At 43.8% G+C, this 14,111-nt stretch overlaps 1 protein-coding gene across 1 annotated transcript; it reads left to right on the forward strand.

The window, feature by feature from the left end:
- Positions 1–553: 553 nt before the first annotated feature.
- LOC100021698 (anterior gradient protein 3) lies at positions 554–12,629 on the forward strand. The gene is made up of 8 exons (XM_001373737.4): positions 554–827; positions 2,691–2,843; positions 4,764–4,827; positions 8,633–8,685; positions 9,227–9,303; positions 9,685–9,748; positions 10,964–11,047; positions 11,773–12,629. Exons 1-8 carry the CDS (start codon positions 710–712, stop codon positions 11,820–11,822), a joined length of 663 nt encoding a protein of 220 aa, XP_001373774.2. The 5' UTR covers positions 554–709; the 3' UTR covers positions 11,823–12,629.
- Positions 12,630–14,111: the final 1,482 nt, after the last annotated feature.

The following is a 14,111-nucleotide window of genomic DNA, read 5'->3' on the forward strand; positions in this document are numbered from 1 at the left end:
AGCTAGTCAGCTGGTTCTAGCTGGAAGACCTTAGAAGGCATTTAGTCCAATTCCCTCATTTTATAGAGGACACCAGAAGCCATAGTGGTGAAATGACTTATCCAAGGTGACCCAGGCAGGATGCCACAGACTCTGAATTTCAATGTACATTATCTGATTCTAGATCCAGCATCCTCTCTCTCCTCCATGCCCTGGACTCCATGTGTCTCTGAGAATCAGAGAGGAAAAAAAATCTCAGCCCAGGAATTCACTTTTCTCTAGGGAAGATGAGCTCCCAGCAGGGCCAGAGAGGATGCTTAGGTGCAGGCTCAGAATTAGGAGAGGGATTTGGCCCTTGGTCTTTTCTTGCTGCCAGCAGTTATTCATTCCAGCCTCGGGCAGTTACCCAGATGAATTCGCCCTGCAGCAGTCTCCTAGGCTGCTAAGCTCCGGCCCCAGGAACAATGGCTTTCCCAGAGGCCCATCATTCATTGCTGGTTTCTTTTTTCCTTGAACTCCAGCCAAACCGGCTGTCTGAGGTCCAGGGCTGGGGAGGGGGAAAGGAGCCCAACCGCTGGGAGCTGGCTTTCGGGGGAGAAGACACCTGATCTGACTTGGGACAGGGAGAAAGACAGGCTTTCAGCAGGGTCCGACGCCTGAGAACAAGGGAGGGGGCCCAGAGGTTGTCACTCAAGCCCAACCCTGGGACTCTGCAGGGGAATCTGTGTCTATGGCCATATGGGTGGGGCTGGGGGTCACGTGTCCCTGTGTGTCTATAAAATCCCACCCCTCTGGAAGTGGGCACTTCAGGAGAAAACCAATTCTTCCAGGAACCCCCATCTCTTACGGTAAGCAAAAGGTTCTAGGCTCTGTCAGGGGCTCAACTGGACTCTCCGTCTTTATTAATGGAGCTTGGCAGGGGCCGGGGGCTTTGCCAAATAATTTCTGGGAAAAGGCTTAGAAGTGAAACCGAAGGGTCCTCCCCCCACCTGTAGGAGACTTTGGCTCCTCCTGGATACTCCAGAAAGAAACCATGCAGAGCAGATCTGGGGGGTCTGGGTCTGGCAGCTGGGGTAGTGGGTCCAGCCTGGGAGGCTGAGCCTCCGGGCTTGGCTCCCTACTTTCTCTCACATCTTGCAGTTGGGCAGAAGGGTGGGTGGGCAGCAGAGTCACATGAGAGCCCAGAAAAGGGAAATGATGAATTAGATCAAACGAGACAGGACATCATCAAGAGAAAAGCCATAAAAGAAATGGCTCTGTAGGTCTGAAACAGCCCCCCAATGGCAGGACAGGAGTCTCAGCTGGAGAGGAAGATGTCCAGGGAGATCTTCAGTGGAAGGAAATGAGGCAGAAACAGGAGCCACTTTCCTCTTGGGCTCTGGGAGGCGATGCAGGGAGCTTCCGGAAACCAGGAGGCGATGATCATCTCAGTATGGGCTTCTGCCCTCCTCTCCCCACTACTCTAACGCTGTGGTGGTTTTGGCCACTAAAGATGAAGGAGGCCGTGATTAGAGGGAGAATGACAGGCCTGGGGAAGGGCCCTGAGAGCAGGGCATGCTGGGATTAGTTGTAGAAAGAGGATCTGCTCAGGCTGAAGAAGACTCGGAGGTTGGCTTCAGTTATTTGGAGGTCTGTCGGGGAGAGGAGAGATTGGGCTCCTGCGTGGTGCCAGAGGAATGGGGGAGGCGGCCAAGAGCTATAAGGAGATGTTTATAAATGAGAATAAGTCAAGCTCTCCCAGCATGGAATGGGCTGCCCCAGGACATCTCAGAGGGGAGAGAGGGGGAAGTGGGGAGCCTGGGGGGGGTGCAGGGGTAGACCTTCCAGTGAAAGGCGGGTGACCCCTGCCAGGGGGGAAAATGGCTTGGAGTAGGGACTGCCCAGCTTCTTACAACCCTGAGCGGCTGAGTTTCTGGGATGCTTTCTATCTCCAGGCAATAAAATGATGCCTCCGGCTTGAAAAGATTGTGAAGAGCAGAAGGAGAGGGAGAAACTAGAAAGTGACTGAGTATCTGTCTCAGCTACTATGGGGGCACCAAATGCGAGGAGCATCCTCTTCACTCTGCCCCACTTTTCTTCTTTTTTAAAATGCTCCATAGTAGTTGCTCCTCCTCAGCCCAGCAGTTTTCCAATGTGCTCCCATTGCTGAATGCCTCCATCTTGTTCATCTTTTCTATCTACATCCCTTTCCATGGATGGCATCTCCTTGCATAAGAAGGAAGCAGTCCCCTTGGGGACAGACACAGCCTCTTTGGGCTTTGGCTTGGTATCCTCAGTGCCCAGAACAATTCCGATTGGCCTTCCTGGTTCACGTCATGGGCCACATCCCATTCACATCTTTGTACCAGCTACATCTCATGCCTGGAATTCTCTCCAAACTCAGATCACCACTCCCCGCTAGTCTCTCTCGCACGCTCGCTCGCACACTCATACACATACACACACACACACACACACACACACACACACACACACACACACACACACCCTTCCCAACACCTTGCATCTGCTCTCTCTGGCTTTGGGGCTCTGTAACTAAATGTGCCTCTTGTTGGCCAACTTAGAGTGGGAGCTCCTTGAGGCCAGGGGCTGTTTGTCCTTTTTCTTTGTATCCAGCCCTTAAGATAGTTCCTGGGACAAGGGAGGTACTTAAGAAATACTTGCTGCACTTGCTTGCCTGTGAGCCCTTAACATCATCCTTCCCTTTGCAGCTCAGAGTCACCCTATTGGTTGTGGAGGGCCCCACCCTATTCCTCCAGAAGAAAGGATGCCTCCCTCAGCTTTGTCCTTCACTCTTCTGCTTGTGGCTGTCTCCTCCAGCATCACCGTGGCTGTCAAAAGAGCTCCTCAGACCCTTTCCAGAGGTTGTGTGGAATGACATCTCCAGCCAGTTGGGGAGGAGGGAGGGAAGGTTTGGGTCTTCTTAACTGTCTCCATTCTACAAGACCTTCTAAATAGCCAGATGGCTCAGGTATAAGCCAGGTCCAACAGCAGAGGATTTTCCTGGGCAGTCAGCATCTGTGCTGGGTGCAAGGTCTGACCTAGGTAGGAGGACTACTGCTCTGGCAGCCATGACTGAAACACATTGGGCTCTTTATCACCCACTGCCATGCGGTCAAGAGCAGGGCTTAGAGAAAATGGAAAAGGTGAATTTGGAATTGGATGGGAAAGATAGTGTGGAGAGATGCATGGAGGATGCAGGGCTTGGAAAGGGATCTGCATGGTCAGGGGCTTCATGAGGACACTTACTGGGAAAATGAGGGCTGATGATGTGGAAAGTGGTCAAGAGAGTAGCCCATCCAAGGGAGTAGGGGATCAAGGTCAGTCTTCTTCAGCAGCTCCATTGTGCCAGGCGCTTGAGCAAAGAATGATAATTTGTATGAAGCATGTACCCATCTTGGAACAAAGAAAGAATTAATAGGGGATTAGAGAGGCCACAAGAAAGGGCCACAGCTGCACCTGAACTGTAGTCATGGGCAGAGACACTGAAACAAAGATTTTATGAAGAAACTGAGGTTTGGAGATACCAGAGCAGGGTAAAATTTGGGCCAGGGCACAGAGGGTCAGGAAGTCCTGGATTCAAATTCTGCCTCAAAAACATATCTCTATGGCCACAGGCAAGCCACTTAACTCTATGGGCCTCAGTTTCTTTATTTGGAGAATGAATGGGTTGAGCTGACAATGTTTAAGTTCCCATCTAACTCTTAATCTAAAATACTCTGGTGCTGCTGTGGATGTCTCTGAGCCAATAGTCACCGTTAGGTCCTTGGATGTTGCAGTCTGACTCATGTCAGAGGTGAATGAAGTGGGTATAAAAGAAAAAAAAACTTTCCCTGGAGCTGGGAAATGAATCTCACCTCAACATAGTCAATGCCACCACCAGGCTCCTGTAGTGTATGAAGCTATTAAGGTTTTAGCAGGAGAGAGTATTCTTGAGCTGTGCATTTCACTGAAACAATAGAGGATCCCCATCTTTAAATGGGACCTAAACACATTTTCAGCTAGAAATAGAGTAGAAGCATAAGAGGCAGCAAGCCCTGGTGGATGGCTTCTGGGTCAGGAAGATCTAGATTTGAATCCTACCACTGTCACATACACCCTTGTGAATGACCCTGGGAAAACCATTTGATTTCTCAGTGTCCTTGTCAACTAAGACTATATAAGTTAAAGAATTAGTGACAATCTGCCTGAGTGGAGGGATTGTCCTCCTCTGGGGGTACCTCTTATCAGCCAACTCACTGACTCTTGAAAATGACTAGATGATAGCACTGAGCACTGGAAGGAGCTTCAGACGCCCTCTAGTTCAACCACTTCATCTTACAGGTGAGGAAGCCCAGGTGGGCTGAGAGAGGTGAATGATTTCTCCAAGGTCACACAGCTTCAAGTTCCTCATTTGTAAAACAAGAATAATGCAATAATCCTTCTACCCCCTGCCTCGCTGGTGGGTTCCATCATTCGTGCTTCTCTTTCCTTTTAAGGTTTAAAATAAACCAATGGGTAAACAGTGCTAGGAGCATTTGAACCCATGTCATAATTGAGCTAACTGAAGCTAAAGTTGAGATGGATTTTGCTTAGGACCACATAGAGGCAAAATCAACCCAAATCTCCTGCCTCAAAGACTATGGTCACCCTAGCCCGATTCCTGGAGGATCAAAGGAAATCTTTGCTTCAGTATATTGTTTGGGGCCATAAGATGTTGTATAAAGATGACTTTTTCTTGTTCTTATTAACATTACTGTGCTATGGTAGCTCCTTGTTAGATGTGTTCTCTGTTTCGCCTTCAGGATGGGGTGATGACATCACTTGGGTCCAGACCTATGAAGAGGGGCTCTTCCAAGCTAAGAAGAGGTAAGGACAGTGTTCTCATGCTTTGGGGAATACCCCGTGCCACTAACTCGAAGACAGCCTCAAGTCTCTGCTCACCCTCCCAACTGCTAGTTATGCCCCAATCCCTACTATCCAAAATAAAAAAAAAAAATGCCTTGGATATATGTACATGGAATCCTGGGAAACAGCGGCTGTACAGCTGCTTCCTGGGAGGAGCTGAGCAAGGCTTGACTCTGGTTCCATTGGCCAGGGAAGTCATGTCACCTCTCCACACTCTAAGAAATTCTCTAAGACTATTAGTGCTGAAGTAGATCATGATCTGCTCTGGCAGAGGGAGTCTCCCTGCTCTGCCCTCCCCAGAATTCCTATGTCAATGAATTCACAGGTCTAGGCTAAATATGAGAGAGACAGAGAGAGACAGAAACAGAGACAGAGACAGAGACAGAGACAGAGAAAGAGCAGAGACAGAGACAGAGACAGAGACAGAGCAGAGACAGAGAAAGAGCAGAGACAGAGACAGAGACAGAGACAGAGACAGAGACAGAGCAGAGACAGAGGAAGAGCAGAGACAGAGACAGAGACAGAGACAGGCAGGCAGACAAAGACCAAGAGAGAGGTGCTGAGTCTCATCTTCCCTGAAAGATCCCATCCTTGAGAACAGAGAATTTTAGTTTTGTCTTTGAATCCTCAATATTTAGACACAGTGCTTGGTTCATAGCAGGCACTTAATAAATGTTTACTGATCCAATGATGGAAGGAAGCAGGGAACATCAGAGAAAGATGACCCAAAGGTCAGCAGAAGTAATTCAGGGCTGGGAGTAGGGAGAGTTGAATTCCAGTTTAAGGTCCAGCTTCTCCTAACTGGGATAATGGGAAAGTCACCTCGCTAACCTGGGCCTGTTTGTTTATTTTTAAAATGAGAATTACAGGCTCTATCCTAGTGATCCCTTCCCATTCTCACACTCTGTACACCTCTACATCCTCGAAACAGCTTTGAAAGCCCAGCATATTCCCACCTGGGTTACTGTGTCCTTTACACATATCTTATTGGTACTGAAAAAGCATTTTTAGTGTTTTCACAAAGAATATAATTCTCATCAATGTATAATGTGCAAGGGAACAGCTTTATGACTCAGTGGATTGAGAGCCAGGCCCAGAGACTGGGAGTCCTAGGTTCAAATCTGGCCTCAGATACTTCCCAGCTGTGTGACCCTGGGCAAGTCACTTGACCCCCATTGCCTAGCCCTCACCACTCTTCTGCCTTGGAACCAATACACAATATTGATCCTAAGATGGAAGGTGATGGTTTTTTTAAATGTATAATGTGCAAGATGAGTCCAAAGTATTTATTCCTTTTCATAACTGGCATTAAATGATGGGGAGGAAGAAGGGGAAGGCAATGAATATTTGAGGGATTTGCATCCTGAATCCTTCCTAACCTGGGCAGGCAAAAGTGCCCTGGAATCCAGTTCTAACTGGCTCACATAATTACCTTTTCAACATAAACATTTACACTGTGTAATTGTCAGATCAGGCCTTGATTGATTGTCTGTTGATTGTCCAAACTTAGGAAAGTAATGCAGAAAATGTTAAGAATGTGCTTAGACAAGAACGCGGGTCAGGTACAGCTGTTAAACATTCACCAGCCTACCCAGACTCAGAGCTCATCGAGTCTAATTCCTTCTTGAAACATTCATCCCTGACTGCAGAATCCCCTAAAATTCCCCAGAAACCAACCAGTTATGCCAAAGGAAACTCTCAAGGCAGCTAATGTCGCTTTTTGGAAAGCTCCAATTATTGGTGATAAACATGTAAAATCTCAGCGTTGGGCCCAAGCAATCAAGTTCACAAAGTACGATCTGGGGGCGCCTGGGAGATGCGGCATTTCATGTGAAGCAAGGAATCTGGAGGGGATTCATGACCTCCACATCCAATGTGTCAGCAGTAGACCATGGCTGCCAAACAAGCTGATGATTGGCTTCCAGAGAGCATTAGCTTCTAGAAGAAAGGAAGTGATGCTGCCACTGTGCTTTGCCCTGATCCATCCACATGAAGTGTATTTACTGTGTTCAGTTCTGAAAACCACATCCTTGACAGGCCATTGATGAAATGAAAATGACACGGGGAGGGTGACTAGGATAATAAGGGGCCTCTAGCTGAAGGAACTGGGGATGGTTAGTCTGGAGAAGAGAAGGCATAGAGTGAGGGGGGAAGGAGGTGTGATGGCTGGAATAAAGCATTCTAAAACCCACCTTGAGAAAGAGGAATTTGCCTCAGTGTGCTGGACCCTAGAGTGCAGAATAAGGAGCAATGGTAAAGATTGAAGAGTTGAGGCTGATAGAAACAAACATTCCCTAAGAAATGGCCATTCCAAAGTGGATGTGCTGCCTTGGAAGGTCATGGGTTCTCCCTCATTGGGGATCTCCATGCAGAGCTTGAAGGATGGAGCTCTCATTGGGATTGCAAGAGAAGAGAGAACTGGTGAACTAGGGTTGAGCTAGATCTCTCTATAATCCTTTCCCACTCTGAAATTCCAGGATTCATTCTGGCAAGTTTTCCCTTATAACGAATTAAACTCTGCCTCCCTGCAGTCACCATTTGTTGCATCTTGTTGGGTTCTACAGGGCCACACCCTCAATAGTACTAGTTATTGACCTTGATCAGTTGGCCATTGCTTTAATTCTGCTGCTCCTGTTTTCAATAAGAATTTAAGTAGTCCATTGGTCACAAAGTTGAAAAACTGAGGGGGCTCTTGGAGATTGTCTAGCCTTCATTTTCTCCATTTCTGCAGAAAAAATGGCAAGATGAAGGGGTCACTAAGCAGGTATCCTTCACCCAAATGCAAACAAAACTTGGATTAACAGGACTTCATCCCTGAAAGACCAGAGATGCTCTTTCAAAAATCCTTGTTCATTTTTCTTCACTCTCCAGTTAGGAGAAACTCACTTTCATCCTCTTCCTCACAAGGGAACTCCATTTCCCATCTGTGTATCTTTGCACTAGCAGTTAGCCATGCCTAGAATGCTCTTCTCCCTCACCTCTGATGCATAAAATCCCTTCCTTTCCTTCAACCCAACACAAATGCTACTTTATCCATTAATCTTTTTTTATACAACAAAATTGCTAGTGCCCTTTCCCTCCCTAACTACCTTGATTAATCTGCCTTGCCTCCATGCCTTAAATATTTATATGTGCATATGGTGTGTTTCCTCAATGAAACATGAGCTCCTTGAGATGGGAGGATTGTTTCATTTTTGTATTTGTATCCCTAGCACTTAACACAGTACCTGGCACATAGTAGGTACTTTATAAATACTTGCTGATTCAATGGTTGATGGAATAATTAAAAGAAATCAATCACTTTAGCTACCTTGTTAGAAAAGACTTAAATCTTTCTCACTCCTAAAATCCTACACAAAAATTGACAGTCTTGGGAATGAGGATCTTCCAGAATTATGCTGGAAATCTGTGAAAGAAAGGTAACAGATCACCCCTTGTTTATCTATAAACCAAATTAGATTGTGCTGATTTTGTTGAGCAAATTTGATCTTATGTTACAGATTTGTTTTTCAGTTCAATTCCATTAAATAAATATTTACTAAACATTTTCTACACACCAAAATACTCTGCTAAACATTAGGGACTCAAAGATAAAAATGAAAGGTCCCTACCTTCAAGGGGATTATATTCTACTGGTATGTTCGTTAACCAAGCCTTACCAGAAGTGATTAAGTTTGACTCTAAAAAACTCACCACATTGTGCATTCTCTTTTATCAAAGAAAAATATTTGCCTAACTAGAAGTTCTCCCTGTTTTCTTTGTTTAGTAACAAGCCCCTGATGGTCATTCATCATTTGGAGGACTGTCAGTACTGTCAAGGTATGTTAATGACCTCACAGCTTGTGAGCTTTCCAAAAGGAAGGAGCAAGGTACCAATTAGAATTCCAGATAATGCAACCTCAAAACTAGGGATGGACAAAGTGGACTGCACATCATCCTGATCTACTCTGGCTAAGGAAATATCTTGAACCATATGGGAGTTGTAATCAGCCCACTGACTCCATATTTCTAGTGGATAATCTCATATCAAGATCACAGGGGATGAAAGAATGAATAAATGAATGAAATAATTAAAACTACGAATAATGCACTTTTGGTCTACTGTGGCATGAGATTATGAAGCTCTAGGCTTTGTAAGGAAGTGATCATTCTTTTTATAGCTGGTATTAAAATAGAAATGGGGTGGGGAGGTGGAGGCAAATAAAAGGATGGGGGAAATAGGGCACACTATAGCATTCTGACCTATATACCCTTCTAAGATAGAGAATCAAATACCCATGCTTGTCAAATAGGAGTTCGAGGAACAAAGGCTGCATATGATTGATATTTTTTAAAAAATCTATTTCTTGTGACATTTCAGCCTTAAAGAAAGTCTTTGCCAAAAGCAATGAAATCCAGGAAATGGCTCAAAGTAGCTTTGTCATGCTCAATCTCATGGTAGGTGAAATCAATATGCTGGATTTATTTCCAATGAGGAATTCCAGTGGTAAGTTTTGCTTTTGAGAACATTTTTATGATGTATAAAATCATAGTAAGTAGGGCACAGTGAATAGAGGGCCAGTGATAGAGTACATGAAGCCTGGTTTTAGGTCCCATCTCTGATACAATCAGACTGTGACTTTAGGAGTCACTAAACCTTTTCTATTTCTCAGGAAAATCTCTCCGATTATAAATTGTAAACTAGTTGTTGGTTTCATCTGTGAAATGGGGAAATTGGACTACATTTAGTGTATTTTTGAAAGAAAGAAAAAAGAAAGAAAAAAAAGTTGCTAAGTAAGCTCCTATTTAATCTCTCTGAATTATCTCTTTTCCCAATAGCACGAAACCACTGATAAGAATCTGTCACCTGATGGGCAGTATGTGCCTCGAATCATGTTTGTGGGTAGGTATGCATGTGTATACATGTGTTTCAACTTCAAATGCATCCTTGCTTCAAAAGAAGCCTTTCTAAAATATTTGGTACTGCAGATCTAGGAAGGAAGGAAGGAAGGAAGGAAGGAAGGAAGGAAGGAAGGAAGGAAGGAAGGAAGGAAGGAAGGAAGGAAGGAAGGAAGGAAGGAAGGAATCAACTTTACCCATCTCAAAATGACTTTTTTTTGTCACTGATTTACCTTCCAATAATTGCACATAAATAGAAATCTACATACACATAAATAGAAGTCTACAATCCTGACCACAGAGAGCACATAGTGATTAAAGAATTTTATAAATCTCCATGTACTTATGAATGGGAGCTATTAATGTTGTTATTGTGTGCCTTTTAGGAGATTGGTAGTTTCAGAGTGGTACAGTGGGGAGAATGCTTCCTCTGACATCAGAAGACCTGGTTCAAATACCATCTCTAGTCTTATTGTCTCTATGACATGGAACAATACACCTCACTTCTCTAACTTCTTATTCTATCTGTAAATGAAGGAGTTGGACTTGGTGGCCTCTGAAGTCCCTCCTAGTTTTAGATCTGCGATCCATGAGCCATGACAAGGTACTTAACTGCCTGCCTGCATCTCAGTTCTGTCAGCTTTAAGATAACAGGAATTAAGCAGATGGACTCTGAGGTCCTTTTCAAGTTTATAAGTTCAAATTTCATGTTATTCCTTCCAAAGGTAAAGATCAGTGGACTCAAACTCAAATATCTGGGGACCACTAAACTGTACATAAGGATCTCTAAGGACAGCCTACTGATTTAGAAGACTACATGTTAACATTACCTATATTTTGTTGTATTTTGATCTATTTTGATAAATATTGTCCAATTGCATTTTAATCTAGTTTTGGCTGCACTCTGGAGCATTGTGGACCACTTACAGCCCACTGGTTGGTGGTGTATTTGATAACCCTAATGATAATGGCACATACCCATCTCCCAGCACTTTCGCATCCTATGAGATAATATTTCTAAAATTAAGAGATTATCTGATCCACTAGAATTTATTAAGTGTCTGCTATTTGCCCAGGACTCTGTTCTCTGCTAGGGATGCAGTGTCCAAAATGAATCAATCCCTGTTCTCAAGAAACTTCTGTTCTATTAGAAAATCATCTCATTCCTCCAAACCACATGTCCTGCGAGTGTATAATTATACATTTGTTCTTGGAACAGATCCCTCCTTAACAGTAAGAGCTGACATCACTGGAAGATATTCTAATAGACTCTACACATACGAACCCCAAGATATGCTAGTGTGTAAGTATCTGTCCCAGACTCTCTTGAGATTTTGGGGGGAGAGTAATTCTTGATCATTTTTAAGTCCTGAAGATTAGAAAATGCCATAATCTTGTTGGGCAAGTTGCTTCTAGTATTCAGCAATGCTCACTGTTGCTGGAATTCTATATATATATAACATGATATCAGGCAAGTGCCTACAAAAACAATGTTGCCTCCCAGAGGCAGCACCTTGATGAAAAATAGGAGCTCAAAAATAGGGTAGCCCGCTACCCAAAGAGTCCAGTCTCAATCCCTATGGCTTGCCTGATAAACAATGGCTTTTTTTCATCTCTGGGATGAGTCAGAGAGGAAATGGGCAAAGGAATGGTCGTTATTCTCAGGGAGGTGTTAGGAAACACCCAGGACAAAACCCTGATCAATGCACCCTAGTTATGAAAAATGCTTAAAGGAAACACAAAAGTTGGGACAACAACCTATCTTGAGAGACAGGAAGATTCAGTCCGAGGAGGCACTGCTGCATTGTAAAGCAACATTCAGATTGTCCAGTTTCCTTTAATGATGTGTCAAATCCCTTGAACTTACATCATAGAAATTTACGTTATTTTTTCCCCATCTAGATGACTGTTCAAAAATTATTAATGTCAACAGATGCACAGCCATTGGGATGGGACACATGGAAAGTGAATCTGAATATGCATATTTCGATTTCTTAAAAGTCTAACCTCTACTTGCTCTCCTTTTAGTAATAGAAAACATGAAGAAAGCCTTACAACTCATCCAGAAGGAGTTATAAATGGCAGTGGAGAAGCCACACCAAGCCCAAAGGAGTCGAATGCACAGAAATCATCACAACTTTAAAGCACATTCATTGATCATTTACTTGGAGCCTCCTGGGGGGTTCCACAATGCAAGCACACAGGAATTGGGGTGAGGGGCCTCTTGTCTGGTCTCTAATATTTTAGGACTTGTTTTGAAACTAAGAGAATGGCCACTAGAGCACACTAGTAACAGGTCTATAGGCTGCAATACACAAAGTAGTGCATTCAATTTAATAGAACAGCAGCAAGGGAGACTAATCATTGGTGGTGGTGTTGCTGATGATGGTGGGGCCAAAGGAGACATTAATCCATAAAATGCCAGCCACCATCCAGCCCCTAGTTGGAACCTTGGACAGCAAACACATTTATAACATGGAATTATCTCCATCTACATCCCCAGTGAAGAGTAGTACATGAGACCAGCACCAGTTGAAACTCATTTCTGTCCTGCCACATGAAGCCACTCACCCCAGCTCCCAAGACATTAGAATCACGTGCTCCTCTTTCTTCTTATTAGTTAGTTAATAATATGCTCCCTGAACTGAATTGAAGTAACAAGATGCAGAGCACCAAAGACCAGCTTCGAAGTCAGAAAACTTGGGGTTTGAGTCCCGACTCCCTGTGAGATTTAGCTTGTTGTATGATGATGGGCTACCTCTGGTCAGCCTTGGATAACCAGCAGGTTAGTTCAAAGCTGACTTTTTCTGTTCAGATTGACATGTATAGTTGCAGAGCATTCATAATGTTGGACGGACATGAAATAAATGTTTTGTAAAATCACACCTTCCAGTCTCCAAACATCAATGCAGGGGGAACGTGTCAACTTCATTCTTAGACATATAAATTGACATAATTGACTTCAATGAATTAAAGTCATGTTGGCAGATGATGCTCTAGAGACTGTTAACCACAGCACTGCAGATTAAGAACAGGGAGGGACCTCCGAGGCCATCAATTTCCCTACAACTACAATCACATCTCCCTCCAACTTCTCTACCCCAAACATTCTTCCCTGACCACTACACACATGTGTATATACACATGCACATATATGTATATGTATGTCTGTATGTGTGTATTTGGCCCCAGGTCCTCTTACTATTGGTAACTAGGTCTTCTCTAACTGCTTCTTCTCTATTTGACTAGTGACTTGGATAGAGTAGAACAAATCTATAGATGGCACAAGGCTAGGATGGGGGGGTAACCAACATGTTAAAGACAGAGTGAGGATCCCCAACGACATCGAAAATCTAGAACATTGGGCTGAATTTAGGAAGAAGGAAATATCTAAATATAAAATTAATCTTGTATTTTGAATTTTAAGAACCAACTTAACAAAGAGAAGATAGTTGAAGCACGTGTAGATCATAATTCTGTTGAAAACGTCTAGGGGTTCAAGTGGACTGCAAACAGCATGAGATACCAGTTTGACATGATATTTAAAAACATTGATAAAATACTTGGTTTCTTGAAAAGAAAGTGGAGAGTCATATTGCCCTCTGCTTTGGTCAGATGGTAGCTGGCAATTGTTTTGGGTTCTAAGGGTCCCATTTTAGGGCATTTAGAAACTAGGAAGCTTCCAGCAGAAGAGACCCATGAAGCTTAAGGGAACTACAGTCATGTAAAAGGTAAGAAAAGTTGTGGGAGACCTGAGAGCTGTCTTCAAGTATCAGAAAGGTTGTTACATAAGACATGAGACCTGTTCTGCTCAGCCCCAGAAAGCAAAAGGAGGGCTGATGTGTAGAAGCCTCCTGTGTGTTTTATATGAAAGACTGTGTCCATGCAAGGCAGGGCTGCCTTGGAAGAAAATAGATCTATTAGATCTATTATAGAGCTATTGAAGGGATTCTTGGATGAGTGTAGTGTGATGGTCTCTGTAGAAACTTCCAACTCAGAGATTTGGTAATTCTGTGATAGAAACTCACCATTGAATAGGTTTTGAAAGAATGATGATTAAAACAAAATATTTTCACTCATTTTTTGACTGTGGTCTTTAAATGTATCATAAAAAAAGAATGAGCTGGGGGGGGGGGCAACTGGGTGGCTCAATGGATTGAAAACCAGGACTAGAGATGGGAGATCCTAGGTTCAAATCTAGCCTTCCTAGCTGTGTGACCCTGGGCAAGTCATTTGACCCCCCATTGCCTAGCCCACAGTATTGATTCCAAGATGGAAGGTAAGGGTTTAAAAAAAAAAAAGAATGGCCCAATAAATTCCAAATTGCCTCTATGCCTTTGCTTTTCTTAATTCATGTCAAGAAAAAG

The sequence above is a fragment of the Monodelphis domestica genome, chromosome 5 (assembly GCF_027887165.1).
Source record: "Monodelphis domestica isolate mMonDom1 chromosome 5, mMonDom1.pri, whole genome shotgun sequence".
NCBI lineage: Eukaryota > Metazoa > Chordata > Mammalia > Didelphimorphia > Didelphidae > Monodelphis > Monodelphis domestica.